At 40.4% G+C, this 14,586-nt stretch overlaps 1 protein-coding gene and 1 long non-coding RNA gene across 3 annotated transcripts in view; both read left to right on the forward strand.

The window, feature by feature from the left end:
• Positions 1-14,586, forward strand: part of stxbp6 (syntaxin binding protein 6 (amisyn)) — a 169,994-nt gene that overhangs the window by 45,703 nt on the left and 109,705 nt on the right. For both annotated transcript variants that reach the window (XM_037746202.1, XM_037746203.1), the window contains exons 3-4: positions 12,361-12,491; positions 13,156-13,321. In XM_037746202.1, coding sequence (XP_037602130.1) covers positions 12,361-12,491; positions 13,156-13,321 — 297 coding nt within the window. The remainder of the gene's footprint in view (positions 1-12,360; positions 12,492-13,155; positions 13,322-14,586) is intronic.
• Positions 1,604-2,181, forward strand: LOC119474284. Its single transcript, XR_005203545.1, has 3 exons — positions 1,604-1,777; positions 1,926-1,998; positions 2,142-2,181. It is a non-coding gene; the product is annotated as an uncharacterized LOC119474284 (long non-coding RNA).

Below are 14,586 nucleotides of genomic sequence, written 5' to 3' on the forward strand. Positions count from 1 at the left end.
ATCACGTACCCCAAAACTTTGCATAAGACAAAAGCTTAAACAGTTACTGCTGATGTGTGTTTCGTGATTGAAGAAAGATCTTAATGGCAGATGTAGCAGTGATGTTCATCCACTTGCTTGAAGGAGAGCATTCAGGTTTTCAGCCTGGGTGGTGTTTTATCATAAAGGTTATGATAAAACACCACCCAGGCTGAAAACCATGAGTTGGAGGCCAGTTTTTAGGCACTATTATATTCATACCTGCTGCTCACGGAGCAGGGGTCCTAACCTAACCATGGCAACTCAAAGATACCACGTAGATTTTTTATAATATGTGAGCTTGTATTTACTCCACATGAAATATTGACCTCACCATATAATCCTGAGAAGTAATTTCAGGTGGTACAGTACATGGTAGGAATTGTGAACGCAACATACAGTATTCACACACAAACACACTTTTTTTTCAATACATAATAAGATATGTTTTCCCCTTCGTCAAAAGCTACAGCACGTCCCTTGAAACAGAAAACAGCAAACAAATGTCAATGCTTTTTTTTAGCTTTAATCTTATGAAAAGTAGACAGTGTGTCAAAGCTGAAAGAACAAAGTGCCCCGCAGCATTGTACTACACAGAGCAATCATTTTCTTTGCTATTCAAAAAATGTCTTCTGCTCTTGTAATGCCAAAAATATCTTTCTCTGAATTTACCTTTATCAGAACCATGACAGGGAAACTTGTCTGTTTTCTTAAGGCTTTCTTGAAAGTAGTATGTATTCAATGAATATTTGAAGTGGGTTGTGCAATATTAATCTCCATGTCTCTCCTTCCTTATTAAATACAGACGGTGCTTCACTAGACCTAGTCTAAAAGAGAACAGATGGGCCAGGAAATGAGATCTGGAAACAAGCCTGAACTGTAATGCTTTGATTCATCATTTGATTTCACTTTCTAGGGCTTAAGGTAGAATTCACTGGGAATGACTCACCAGTAATCAATCCAACTCCAACAGATTGTTCAGTAATTGCTCTGAGCAATTTAAGATATTGTGATAATAGATACATTAGTGGAGTAGTAGAATAGCGGGTTTAAATTCCTAGATTGCAAACATCACAAAAACCAAAAGCCAGACCACCCAGACAAGAAGTAAATAGTCCTGTCTCTCCAGAGTGACCATTAGTAACAGTGGTTTGTTTGGGGGGATACAATTACAGAAAGCTGGGATTTAGTTTAATAGGAAAATGACATCCTGAAATGATTCCTAAAGACATGTTTCATGATTATGAGTGTACAGTATGCTACTGCGATGAACAATACATTTGACCTCATCTGAATGATCTAAAAGCACTATCCGTCTTGTGCTCACAAACAGGTTATCACTTCCCATTTATCTCCAATACTATGTGACCCAGGTTTGACACGGAGTTTGTTTTTGGTTAAAAGATTTCAGTTTAGGTCATCTTTCAAGAAGTAAGTGTTGAGGAATGCACTTTTGTTTTGACTGTTTGAAATACCAGCGCATGCTTTTGCGTGATTATATCCAGATTAGGTTGCTATGAGGTCTTCGTGTATTAACACTCACCAGAGTTTTGGCACATGCAACAGGTTTTTGTATGCATTTCATCTCTTTTCACACTGAGCTGAGAAATTGTTCTTCAAAATGTAATGACCTGACACCACCTCTTTTGCTGTTTTATGCCTCCGCTACGGCGACAGTCGTGGCCGGAAGCATTATGTTTTCATTATGTTGTCCGTCCGATCCATTCTTGTGAACGCGATATCTCAGGAACGCCGCGGGGTAATTTCTTCAAAATTTGGCACCAAAATCTGCTTGGACTCAAGGATGAACTGATTTGATTTTGGTTGTCAAAGGGCAAAGGTCAAGGTCACTGTGACTTCACGTCCGTCCCATTCCCGTGAACGCGATATCTAAAGAATGCCTTTAGGGAATTTCTTTAAATTTGGCACAAAAGTCCACCTAGACTCAAGGATGAACTGATTAGAGTTTGGTGATCAAAGGTCAATTTTCAAGGTCACTTGACCTCACGTCCATCCCATTCTCATGATATCTCAGGAACTCCTTGAGCGAAGGTCTTCAAATTTGGCATAAATGTCTAGGAATCGAGGATGAAGGACTTCGATTTTGGTGGTCAAATGTCAAGGTCACTGTGACCTCACAAAATACATTTTAGGCCATGACTCAAGAATTGACTAATGACAAATTGCAAGCCAACAAACAAACTTAAAAACATGTCATTTTTAGCTTTGAGCCTGGTAGAGTCATGCTGAAATCCGTTCAGGTATCAAATGACCAGTAGGGAGCCATGATGGGGAGGCTGATGGGAAGTTGGTTCCATCGTGTCAGAGTAGGGAAGAAGCCTCAGGTCGGTGCCCCAGTGTAATTAAATATTTCTTTATATCCGTGGGCTCTGGCTCTAGAGGAATGTCTACTATGTGGACTGGGGCTTAGGCTCAATAGCTGGATTATTAAGTGGCCAATGGAGCATTGTGTAATGGACGAGCTCAGGGGGTCATAATGTGGAATACAGGCCTCACAAGAGACCTTGTGTTTCCTCCCTGGATGTGCACAGGAGCGGAAAGCAAGATGAGAAAGAGAAGCACAATGACCTGCCTCAGTGGAAAGTGTGATTGGGTTCTTTACCTCTGTGTTTGATGATGATGTTTTTCCTTGGTTCCTCTTCATAGGATTCTGCGATGTACTGCTTGTCCTTCATTGTGATTAAATGTAATCTACGCCTGATGTAGTGTAGATGTGAAACCATTTATCCCCTGCTATAAGACAAAGAAATATCATTTGTTTTAGTCCTGTGTATTGCTAAGTGACAATCATTTGGTGAGTTTGTCATTAGGCAGTTTTTGTGTTGACCTACTGGGGAGGTTGAAGCCTTGAACGAGCCAACTGGTTCAACAACTCTCAGCATTCGTTGCCACTGCTTTTCCGATGACTTCTTCTCTCCCTCCTTAACCTTATCTCCCAGCGGACCCTCATTTTCACTTTTTCCTTTTTCATCTCTTCACTAGCTGCTGCTCTGATTATTTTACTCTTTGTTAACTTCACGTTACTTCATTAATCATCTCCTCAAGCTGCACTCCACATGTCAGACATCAAGGGAGATGTCACAGTGATCAGTAGCGTGTTTGCACTGTATCATAAGCTGTCAACATGGTATCTCATCACCCCCAGAACCAAAGTGTTGCTGTCTGACCGTGTTACAGTTCAGCTGCTATGATTAAAGACTTAAAAGTTTTATGATTTTAAAGCCAAGTCAAGTATCAAATCAAACTGTGATCTCAACAGAAATGAGAAACAAGAGCTGAGATCATATTTACATAGTTATTTAGATTATAATATATGGCATTGCCACAAATGTTATGCGATAATGTACAGAAACTATTTGTTTTAACCTAAAATTAGTGATACTTTTAGTTTTTTGCTCACTCTTATGACATGTAGTAATCCATTTGGAGTAACTCTAGTTGTGTTGCAGACTGATAACTGGCTAAATAAAGGAATGCCACATTATTATTGTGGTGGAATAATTGATACACAAGTTATCTTTGGAAGGAAGAGGTCCGGAGCTGATGATGTCTTACAAAAGAAGGTTTATTGAAGCTTGATCAAGGAGAATTGTCAGGTCTCCACAATAGATGCTCTCTGCGTGAATGCCTCACAACTCTGCCCTTCCTCCCTGGTGCTCAGTGTCTTACCCCTTATCATGTTATGACTTACTTCGTTCCTCTGGTATCTCTGACCCTGGTTGCATTAGCGACTGGCTCTACGGTCTCCACTACAGGCACAGCTGTACAGATAACGGTGGCTCCTCTAGACAGGACTCCAACCCAAGAATGTCAACAGAGGGACACTCTGACAAACACTCTGACCTTTCTACCAATAAGAGAGGAATTGATGGAAAATTCCATCACAATTATTGCTTACATACCGTACATATATTATACACTCCTTACCTGTTTATTAAAAAAATGCAGAGTAGAACAACATTTCAGTTCAGCCACATTCTTTAATTACATAATGTCTGAGTTTCTTTGATTTGAACTGAACTCAAAAGAAGCTTTGGTGTCTCAAATGAGAGTTTTCATTTTTGGATGGCTGACGCACATGATTTGTCAAGCCTCCAGAATCCTTTTAGCGTGTTGTCCTTGGGTGAGTGTTATAATTGGATGGATAACAGATGTGACTGGAGGCAAAAGGCAGCTATGTTTTAAAAAGCTCATTTGGGTTTTGAACTCTTAGTGTTTAAGGGAGCTCGGATGAAAGGAAGGACTTTGCTTTCAAAAGATCCTCATAGACCCAGACTCGTTTTATTTTGAACACATGGTTTGAAAATGATGCAAAAACAAGGCTATATCAATGCCATGTAAGTCATTGTTGGGTTAATGAAAATGGAAACATGCAAATTCTGTTTTATTCAATGTGAAAAATGACACTTTCAACAATAATTCCTTGTCTCCTCCTGGTGTTTTAGTCATTTCAACAGCCATTAACTCTACCCCATGCATTTTCCCACTGTGAACATTTACAGCTATTAGCAGTAGTGCATGATTGTTGTTTTTAGGGGTTGTACAGTGTCTTAAATCAAAGTTAAACCACACTTCGAGGTGGCAAAACACACACAAAAAATGCATTAGGAGCTTTTCCTTGTAAACCCTTGCTCAGTTGTCAGCCAGCTATGACAACTTAATTTGTCACATATTCAAAAGATTATTTTCTTATATCAAGTTGATTAAAGTTGGATACTTACTGTCTGCTGCTCGCTGATTGAAGATCCTTTCATAAAGTAAAGTAATAAAGCTTTTTAGACATTTAGGATTAATGTGAAGTTGATGGAAATCAAACAAAAAAACTGATATAAATCATACAACACCAAGTTTTATAGTAAGTCAGATTTAATACCACTGCTTTGTTACAGTCTTTAGTGAAGAGGGCGACGTACCACTGTTCACTGCTCCATTGTTAGTGCTGTTATGTTAAGCTAATGGAGTCTGTATCTGTTGTATAGGAGCACAAAGCTGATCTCTATTCTACGGCTATTATTCACCGTGCTTTATGCACTCCCTTTTACTATTGGTGCCTTGCCACTGCATGGGCACCATCCTATCTGAGGAGGCCTTGTAGACAGCAGTCACTGTGTTTTCCAAGCCATGAATAGACTGTAGAGGCCTTTGTTCCGGGGTGGCGTTGCAAGTCTAGCCAGTGCAGCGGTTCATTCCAGTGACAGCTTCTTTCTGAAGATAACAGTGTGTTCCAGCTCAAGCGGAGTGGGGGCAGCTTTAAAATAGACCAGTAATCACAGACCCAGACGGTGAAAAGTGTTAGACGTGCCCCTCGACAACAGCTCTAATAACACGCTGCAAAATTCAACCTGTAAGGCAAACTGTTTGAATATTTACCTTGTAAGAGAGTGTCCTTGTTACCAAGACACTAAACCAATCTCGGACATATAAATATAGCAGAATATCATTTCACGTTGTTGTTTTTTTTCTCAAGAGATGGGGTCACGGAGTAGGCAGTATGTCATCTATGTAGTTTGACTCATTTAACACAGCCTCTTTAGTTCAGTGATGAAAGCATGAATTCATCTGATCTTTCATAAACTCTTTGGAATCATATGTTGCATCAGGCTGCTGACAATGATCCGTGTGGATTCAGCTGTTTAGTTTGGCTTCCTTAACTGCCCAGATGACTTTGAATTCTTGTTAATTTGTGATCCAGCCTGGAAATCAAAACCGCATGTGAGCCGTCCCTAACTCGCTGTCCCCGTGTGAACCTCCTGGCCAGGTGCCAGCCTCTGCTTCTCAGGTGTCTTTTGTGCCATGCAAATGAGATTGCCATGGCAACCGTGTCTACTTACTGTCAGAGCGCGGTCTGATTTGTCAAGAGATCCTCAGCCCACCTGGTTGAGAGAGAGTCTGTGAAATGCTTCTTTTGAAGTAGGACAGATGGGAGTCAAATGAGTAAAAACATGCTTTCATCTTTTAAGGGTGATTAATAGGCGATCTTCAAACTGTAATCAGAAATTGGAATATAAACATAATAATCTGTTTAGCCACACGATTGCATATTGCCGATACAAAGTTCAGTAATGTTTTCATATTTTTTTTTTTATATTTGCCAGTGATAGACGCTAATATTTTTAAACACTGGCCCCACCAAGGCCACCAAGCTCCTAAATGTGGTGGCCAAAAGTACATTTTTTGTGGCCAAATTGTAAACGTATGTGAAAACAATACAGAAAAGGTGATTTAATGCAACTTAACACAGCCTTCTCTAACTGTGCCATTAACAGAATGGAAACATGTAATTATATATTTAAAATGAAAAGTCAAGTTCTTTTTCTCTCACAGTCTTGTAGTGTACACACTACAAAAGATACAGTCCATCTTTTCACATAAAAACACTAACGGCCACTATAAAGCATTAATGCCGATCTCCCGATCGCGTCCCTAAAGATAACTCTTTATTTCAACTTCACAAATCAGCCGGTCTTCGTCCATAGCAGCTCTTTCAAAGCGAGCGACAGGAATTAATAGAAACAGGGCGTCAAACAAAGTTCAGTTGCGATGTGCAGCACTGCGTCACACGCGGCCAATACAAAACAAGCAATCAAACTGATTTTGTCTCTGACGTTTACTCGTGTGCATTCAGTAAGGACACCATAAACAGAGACCTGATAAAACTTCGTGGCCACCTACAGTGGAAGAAACAGCAAAAGTGGCTGGCTGGTAACACTTTCTTTTGTCATGGTGCTGCAATACTGACTATACAGATATACAGTGTGCACCAATTTCCAAAATGTCAGTTAATGTTGGCTTGATGTGTAATAAGCTGTGCAATGTGTAGTGTGCACTGTATAATCCTTCACACTACTATCTTGTGTATTAGTTGCTTCACTTCTTCTGGGTGAGTCTAAGAACAATCATTCCAAGGGCAACACGGTGCCTCCCTGACTGGAATGTGCAGTTACACATTATCTTCCATATCTGATGTGATCTTTTGTTATTCCATGGTTTTGCATTTTCATATCTCTTCTCGGATGGCCCCAAAAATGCTGATGTTTCTCATATTTCTGGCTTGTGGATGGAGATTTTTTGATAAGCGTCAGTGTTGACACGAGGATTAAGTTGTATTATATCAGGGGAAAGAAAGTTATTAATGTTATGCCCATGCGGGTGGTCCTTGGTGTCATTGGCAAGCTCCAGTGTTTCTGCATGAATCCCATAGTTGCGCCACACTTACTACAGCATTGGTTGCACTGGATTTTATTTGTTTCCCTAGCGCTGTATTAAACATATCCACAAATGCTTGCATGCATTCATAATCGAAAACCTGCACACTTCTCACATGATCATATTTGTCATTACAGCTTTTGCTAGAACTCCTCCTAGTGCTCACATTTCTCTCTTAACAATCACAACTCTGATAATATTTCCTTTAGGGATAGCTGATCCTTAGACGGTTTACTCTGTGGTGTTCGCAGTCTGTGAATACTACAATATGAGTTTTCTCTCAGGCCGCATAGCCAAGCACAACAAGGGACTGATCCACTGGAGGAAGTGCGAGCATGTCACCATCAGAGCACGAGAAAAGACCCGGACAGGAACACCTTGCATGGCCTTCCTCTGACAGCCCACATGGAAACAATGGCTTTGGCAGCCTCTCAGTGGTTGTGGGCTTTTTCCTTGTTTTCAGATATATTATCTCTAGCCAAGTGGTGTTTTCTCATTCTCATAAAGTTTATTATGCTTTCACATTGTGTTCAGGGTGCGATTGCGATTATTGTGTTTGCTTTTGTAAAAGTGAAACAAGTCAGGGGCGTGTATCACATTATAGTTTAATATTTAATCCACTTCAGTTCATGTTCAGGAAGGGATCTTTGTATCTTTGTCTCTTCACTCTGTACAATAGTTCAAGCTCAGTGAACTTTGGCCTGTGAATCTCAGTCTCAACTCGTCAGCGTCATGACCACTCATGTTCAAATTATACACGGAGGCAGTGGTGGATGAAGTACCTGAAAGCCACACTTGAGTAAAAGTACAGATATCTAACCAGAAAATGACTTAAGTAGAAGATAAAGTCACCTATTAGGTGAATATTACTTAGGTAAAAGTCTTAAAGTGTCTGATATTTACTTTACTTAAGTATCAAAAGTAATTTTCTGATATTAAATGTACTTAAGTATTGAAAGTAAGTAAAGTACAAATAAATGATGTTAAGAAAAACAAGTCAGATTTTTTAGATTTATGAAGTTTATTCCTCTTAACATGTACACCACCTTATAAATGGAGGCAATATTACACTTGAAGAAAAACAAGGTCTCCACAACTTAAAGGGTTTAAAGAACAAAATCCAGTTTTTCCTTCCGTCGTAGTTGCAAGTAACATGATCTGACATGCAGCCTGCCTGGACTTGAGCGGAAATCAAAACTTAACGACGGCTTTGTGAACACTTTGCTTGCACTTGCCCGTCGCGTAAATGATGTAACTTGCAAGCTAGAACCACTGATTCGCCAAACCTGCTTGCTTGCAATAGTAACAAAGTAAAGAAGATGCTTAGGGGAAATGCATCAGAGTAAAAGTACACATTTTATTTAGGTAATGTAGTGGAGTAAAAGTGAAAGTTGACAGAAGTATAAAAACTCAGTCAAAGTACAGATACTCTAACAAAGTATTATTCCTTTGTTACATTACACCACTGCAAGGAGGGATCGGTGGACGGGCTGTTGTTGTCTGGTTTAGTAGTCTAGCTGAAAAATGTTACAAGCTACAGTCTAAAATAGAAGCTTACTGTGGCACTGGATATCAAGTGTTGGTAAATGAGGTATAATGTTCAATGATGTGAAACTAATTTCTTACTCCCTTCTATGGTTTTGTCATCAGCGGTTGCATCTCAGCTTGCTTCTGTCATTATTTTGCTCGAGAATGACTTCTCTAAATTCATTTTTCTCCACACTCCCAGTATCACTCACTGGTTGAATTTATCACGAGAGCAACTTGAGGTTTCATTTTAGTAGAAGGGCTTGAGCAAATATTTTCTCTCAGTCCTCTCTTTGATTGCTGTTTCAATAAATTCAGCTCCTCTAACTTTCGGTAATTGTTTAATATGCAGGGGAGCCACTCAGACAAGGTGGGAGTCAACAGCTGAATATGAAATTGATTTGAGAGGCTCAAAGGTGTCTGGCAGTTTGATTAAGACCTTGTGTTGGTGTGTTGACGATTAAGCTCCATGGCCTTGAGACGGCAGGTCTCTTTCACATATTTACTGATACATTTCAGCAGTCAGGTCTCAGTGTAATGTCATAGTTTCATTGAAGAAAAAAAAGAAGATAAATAGCCAGAACGGCGCTACAAGATTGCGACTGAATAAGTCGTAAATTTTCCTCCCCGTGTGAGTAACATTTAGTATGCATTCCTCATTTTTCATGCCATTTCTCCAGTGTTATTAAATCCTGGAGTCCGGACGATTGTTTTTGAAAGCAAGGCTCACCACAAAGCTTGTGATATGATGGCAGTGAGTATGCTAATGCAGGAACGTGTCAGTCAAAGCCTCTCAGGCTCGAGGGTCCCACGCATTCATAATAGATGAAATAAAACTGATGATTATGTTTTACGGTGTGCTGTAGGCGCAAAAATGTACAACCGCTGAGCCTTGACATGAGTGGTTGCTATAGTAAAACTACTGTCTCTATTGTATTTTCAGTACGTGATTCGTGATATGTCATTCCTCTACGGTGACTGATTGTTCTGCTTTTAGTCAGTACATTTTACGATAAGCAAACATAGTTCGTGATTTTGCACAGCGTGGCATATTCATATATAGGTCACACTTTTCAAATATTGAGGTGAAACATTTGTAATTTATTGTTTCTAGTTGAGCTCATGGTCCTCTGATCGCTCAGCTGCTCTACCAGTTCTCCACGTATCAAGTGAGAGCAATAAAACCCCATTTCTCCTAAATCCGTTTGGGGAAAGTGGTGGTTCTGTGCTATAGTCTATCATCTGCCGCGAATGAAGCTCACAGAGAAATTATTCTCGCTGCGAATTGGATGACCTTAGTTTCTGACCTCCTACCCTTCAACACACCGGTTCATTACATCCAGCTGTCGCCCTCTTTATGACATTTTCTGGTTTCTAGTGCTTCTATTAGCCCCTCTGTGTGACCCAAGACAGATCTGATCACTCACTTCATCTATTTGTCATGGTTGTGGCTGTCCGTTTGAGTAAAAATACTTTATCAAAGAAAAGATTAGAAAGAAAATACCGCCAGTCCGCCTGTATTGTATCTGTCGGTCTGTTCCACCCTGCAACCTCAGGCCAGCACTTCCAAGTATTAACAGCAGCTGTCTAAATGGATTCACAAAACACATCCAAACATCCCTCCTCTCAGGGGAATTTGCTTACTGAATGTATCACCTGATGTAACATTGGTTTCCAGAGAAAGGTGTGGTAGATTTTTCACAAAACAAACCTGAACAAAAACGCAAAATGTAGCGTGGAATCCAGTTGGTATCGTAGTGTTTTTGTTCTGCGAGATGAGAAGCAGAGTAAAAGATCAACAGAGGTGAAAGTGACCCGGACACTTCCCTCTTTCTGAGATGACATAATGGCAAATGTGGGAAAGCGGAAGCAGAGGTTCACTGCCGGGGTTAAAAAAGCAACACAGGAGCACGTTGCCCCTGAGAAGTACAAAGGTTTGAGTATCCAGCCGCACACACATTCCAGCAGTCAGGACACATGATAGAACTGTGAGCTTCGATGATCTGTAAACATGTGGTGGTGTTGAAGAGTCAAACACAGATCAGTGGGAATAGAAGTGAAGGTACTGTAATGCAGATGTGTAAGGCTAAAATTATGTCATCAGACATGAGGTGAAAAAGTCAGTGGCACCTTAGTTAGTTATTCAAAAAAGTTACAGTTTATAAGCTCGTTACTAATCTTGTAAGACAAGCTCATTAGATCATTGGGATGTCACAATTTTTCCCACCAGTTAACAACACCCGTGTTACAGACTACACCAGACATTTTACAAGAAAAGATGACGCTCAATATACTGCATGTAGAGCGCTTACTTTGACCTTTAACGTTGGATGGCTGTGCGTCTTGCCTCTCCTGTCGAGCTTTCTCTGTGGGGGCGCAGGTTTCCACCCGGCGCTGCTGCGCCTCACACACCGGCTGCTCCGTCCACCGCACGCCGATTGCCTCCTTAACATTATGGTTCCCTTATAGCAATGTGTTTAAATCTGAAATATTGCCAAATAAGTGCCTTTGCTTTTCGCTTTGACGCCAAATCCTCCGCCATCGTCTTGTCGGTCAACTCTCTCTCGTCCCGTGTGTGTGTGAAATCTGACTTTTGCTACTCACAGAGCAGTCACTTTCAGTTTGTAGCATCAGTCGGTTGACTAATGTATTGATAACATGGCACTGATACGCGAAAATGAACTAAATGGTTGCTATTTCTATGTAAAAGCAAAACGACAGAAGGGGCAGTGGGAAAGTAATGTTATCGGTGTATGTACAAAGTACAAAAAAAATGCCAAAAAAGTTTTCTCTGTATCGTACAAATGTTATGAACCTTTATTGTTGTACAACAATAGCAACAAAAGCATGATTGTTATTGCACCAACTGATACAACTCCACAATACCTAATAATTGTAATGGAAGCACAATGTAATGCCCCTGTTGGTTTGTGTTATCTTTATGTCCATTTTTCTGTTCTGACTTGTTTAAAAGGTAATACCTCCATGCTCGAACACAATGCAATTTGTTACCCGCTTAGATTTAGTCAACCGTAGAGGAAATACATCACTTTCTTTAAGAGACATGAGATGTGTCCAGTACAGTGTAAAAATGCTCAGCAATTTCTTCTTTGACAGGAACAATATAACCAAGTGTTAATGTTCTTTAAACCAGCAGAGTGGCAAAATGTTGCTGGAATAGAACCGAAAGTCATTGCACACAGTGGACTGTATATAAGATTATTACGCACAATTTGGCAGGATAAATATGAAAGCCAAATCCACGTCTACAGGGTTTGTCTGCTCATGGTTAAGCTGCGTCTTCTCATAGGAAATGTTATCATCTGTTGCTGTTGGCTCCGACAGTGAAATGTCCATTGTTAATGGATGCCTTTGTTTCTGCCGCCCACAGAAGGAAGCTCTTACTTTTGTTTGACTATAATATTTCTCATCTTGTGACCTGAAGTGTCCACTTATCCTATCTAGACTTTTCTAACTAAATCAAAAACATCAGGCCGGAGCTACAAATTTCACAGAAACCTCATATTCTGTAATTTAATGCTGCTGTTAAATCTTATCTGGTGTGTTTTATTGTTTTTGTTTCCACAGTGACGAATAAGAAACCCTCCCACGTATCCATCACTAAGGTGAAGCAGTTCCAGGGATCTTCTGCCTTCGTAAAAAGGTCACAGTGGACAATCGACCAGCTACGGCAGGTCAACGGCATCGACCCGAGCAAAGTATGTAATTTCTAGTCCCCTTCAACCCACTCCTATTTATGTAGTCATTTTGTAGCCAAGGGATTTTGGGGGTTATTGCTGATACAAAATAACTAGTTGTGTCCAGGCAGCAGCCTCTGGTTCTGAGAAGTGAAGCCAATGCAGATGTGCATTAAACTTGCATTCTTTCTTAACAGCCAGCAGGGGGCGACTCCTCTGGTTGCAAAAAGAAGTCTGATTGTATAGAAGTCTATGAGAAAATGAGCCTACTTCTCACTTGATTTATTACCTCAGTAAATATTGTAAACATGAGTTTATGGTCTCAATCACTAGTTTCAAGTCTTCTTCAATTCAGCATGATGTTCATTTAGTAAATTGTGGTCCCATTTAGAATTAAATAGATGATGAAGCAGGGTATGCTTTAGGTCGTGGCTAGCGTTTGTTTGTACTTGGCTCCACCCTCTCGTGTCATTTCTGGTTCTAAAAAAAAACCAAGATAGCGGCGGCTAAAATGCTGAACTCGAGGCTTCAAAACCGTAGTCCACAAACCAATGGGTGACGTCACAGTGACTACGTCCACTTCTTATATACAGTCTATTGACCACATAGTTTAGACGTTTCTTTTCCCTGACTTCACCCACTCACTTCTCACTCACGTCTCCCTCTCACTATTATTTCTTCCAAGGACTGTGCAGAGTTTGACCTGATGTTCGAGAATGCTTTTGACCAGTGGGTTGCTGGTTCAGCAGGGGAGAAGTGCACCTTCATCCAGATTCTTCACCACACCTGCCAGCGCTACAGCTCAGCACGGAAACCGGAGTTCGTCAACTGTCAGTCCAAACTGCTGGGGGGTAAGACAGTTTTAAAAACAAAACAAAAAAAACACTGCTAACTTTCCTTGTTAATATTTCCGTTCAGAACACAGTGGCTCTGCTATGCCAGACTCGCTGCCATCATACTGTGCTGTAAGCCAGTTTGAATCTGATTATGTATGATGACAACCAGCATCTGGTGTGTATGAAAATGCATGCTTATTCCTCGCACACGGCATCTGTTGAGCGCTCTGCTGAAGTGAGGTCAATGAGGATGTCCAACCCAATGCATCAGCTGTGACTCAAAGCATCTGACACAGATCAACTGGTTTAAAGCACAAAGAAATACTCAATACAACACTAAATAATAATTCACCCTAATTTATGTGATGTTGACACATTTCATTGCGTGCTTGAAGTGCAAGACTCACTATTTTCAGTTGTTTTCCTCCCTTTAAAATAACATAAATCATCACAGTGAGAGCTGTAACAGTCAATTGAAAGCTAACCTCCCCCCTTTGAAAATAACATTCATTTCATCCACAACTAATAAGTGAAAACAGGCTGATCAAACAAGTCAAAGCGCAACCAATTCCCAAATGTTTACATGTAAAACGTAAATCTAAATCCACATAATTGGTCATTTCCTGGCTGCAAATTGTGTGTTTGTTACACAGGAGGTTAAGGGTTCAGTTCTGGTGCTGGTTAATGGTTTCCTCTACAGTCAAACCGAATAGGGAAAGCAGCATCCTGAGCGGTTTAATCAGATATTGATCTGTTTACCCCCCAACCCTCATCTTTAAACACCATTCAACCTGTTGTATTATTCATGGAATTATTTATGGAAACGCATCCCGAACCTGCTTCCTGCTGGATGTCCATCTGGCCCGCATTTACAAGAATCACTTACCAGATAGATCGTTTTAAAAAAAGAAGAAGTTACAAATTTCCTTCGTTCCTTTTTCGTTCTTACTCTTATGTGTGTGGGAACCCACTATCTCCTCATTGATTTTAAAGCTGCCTGTTCTCTTCAGCGCTAAGTTAGGTTGCCTTGACCTCCCTCCTACTATGAAAACCATGTCCGTATTTAACTCTCTTAGACTGACCCTGGTGCATATTATAGTCTCTGTATGTGTAGGTGGGAAGGTAGTGGTGTCCCCGAGAGCACTGAACATGGGGGTCTTTAGAGTAGGATGGATTATGGAGTGCAAATGTTGCATATCAACTACACGCCTCCAGTAGATCTGAAAATTACACTTAGAGGCCCTGCAGCATTGTTCTTGTGGATGATAATAAGACACATA

Source organism: Sebastes umbrosus, chromosome 16 (assembly GCF_015220745.1).
Source record: "Sebastes umbrosus isolate fSebUmb1 chromosome 16, fSebUmb1.pri, whole genome shotgun sequence".
In the NCBI taxonomy this organism is placed as follows: Eukaryota; Metazoa; Chordata; class Actinopteri; order Perciformes; family Sebastidae; genus Sebastes; species Sebastes umbrosus.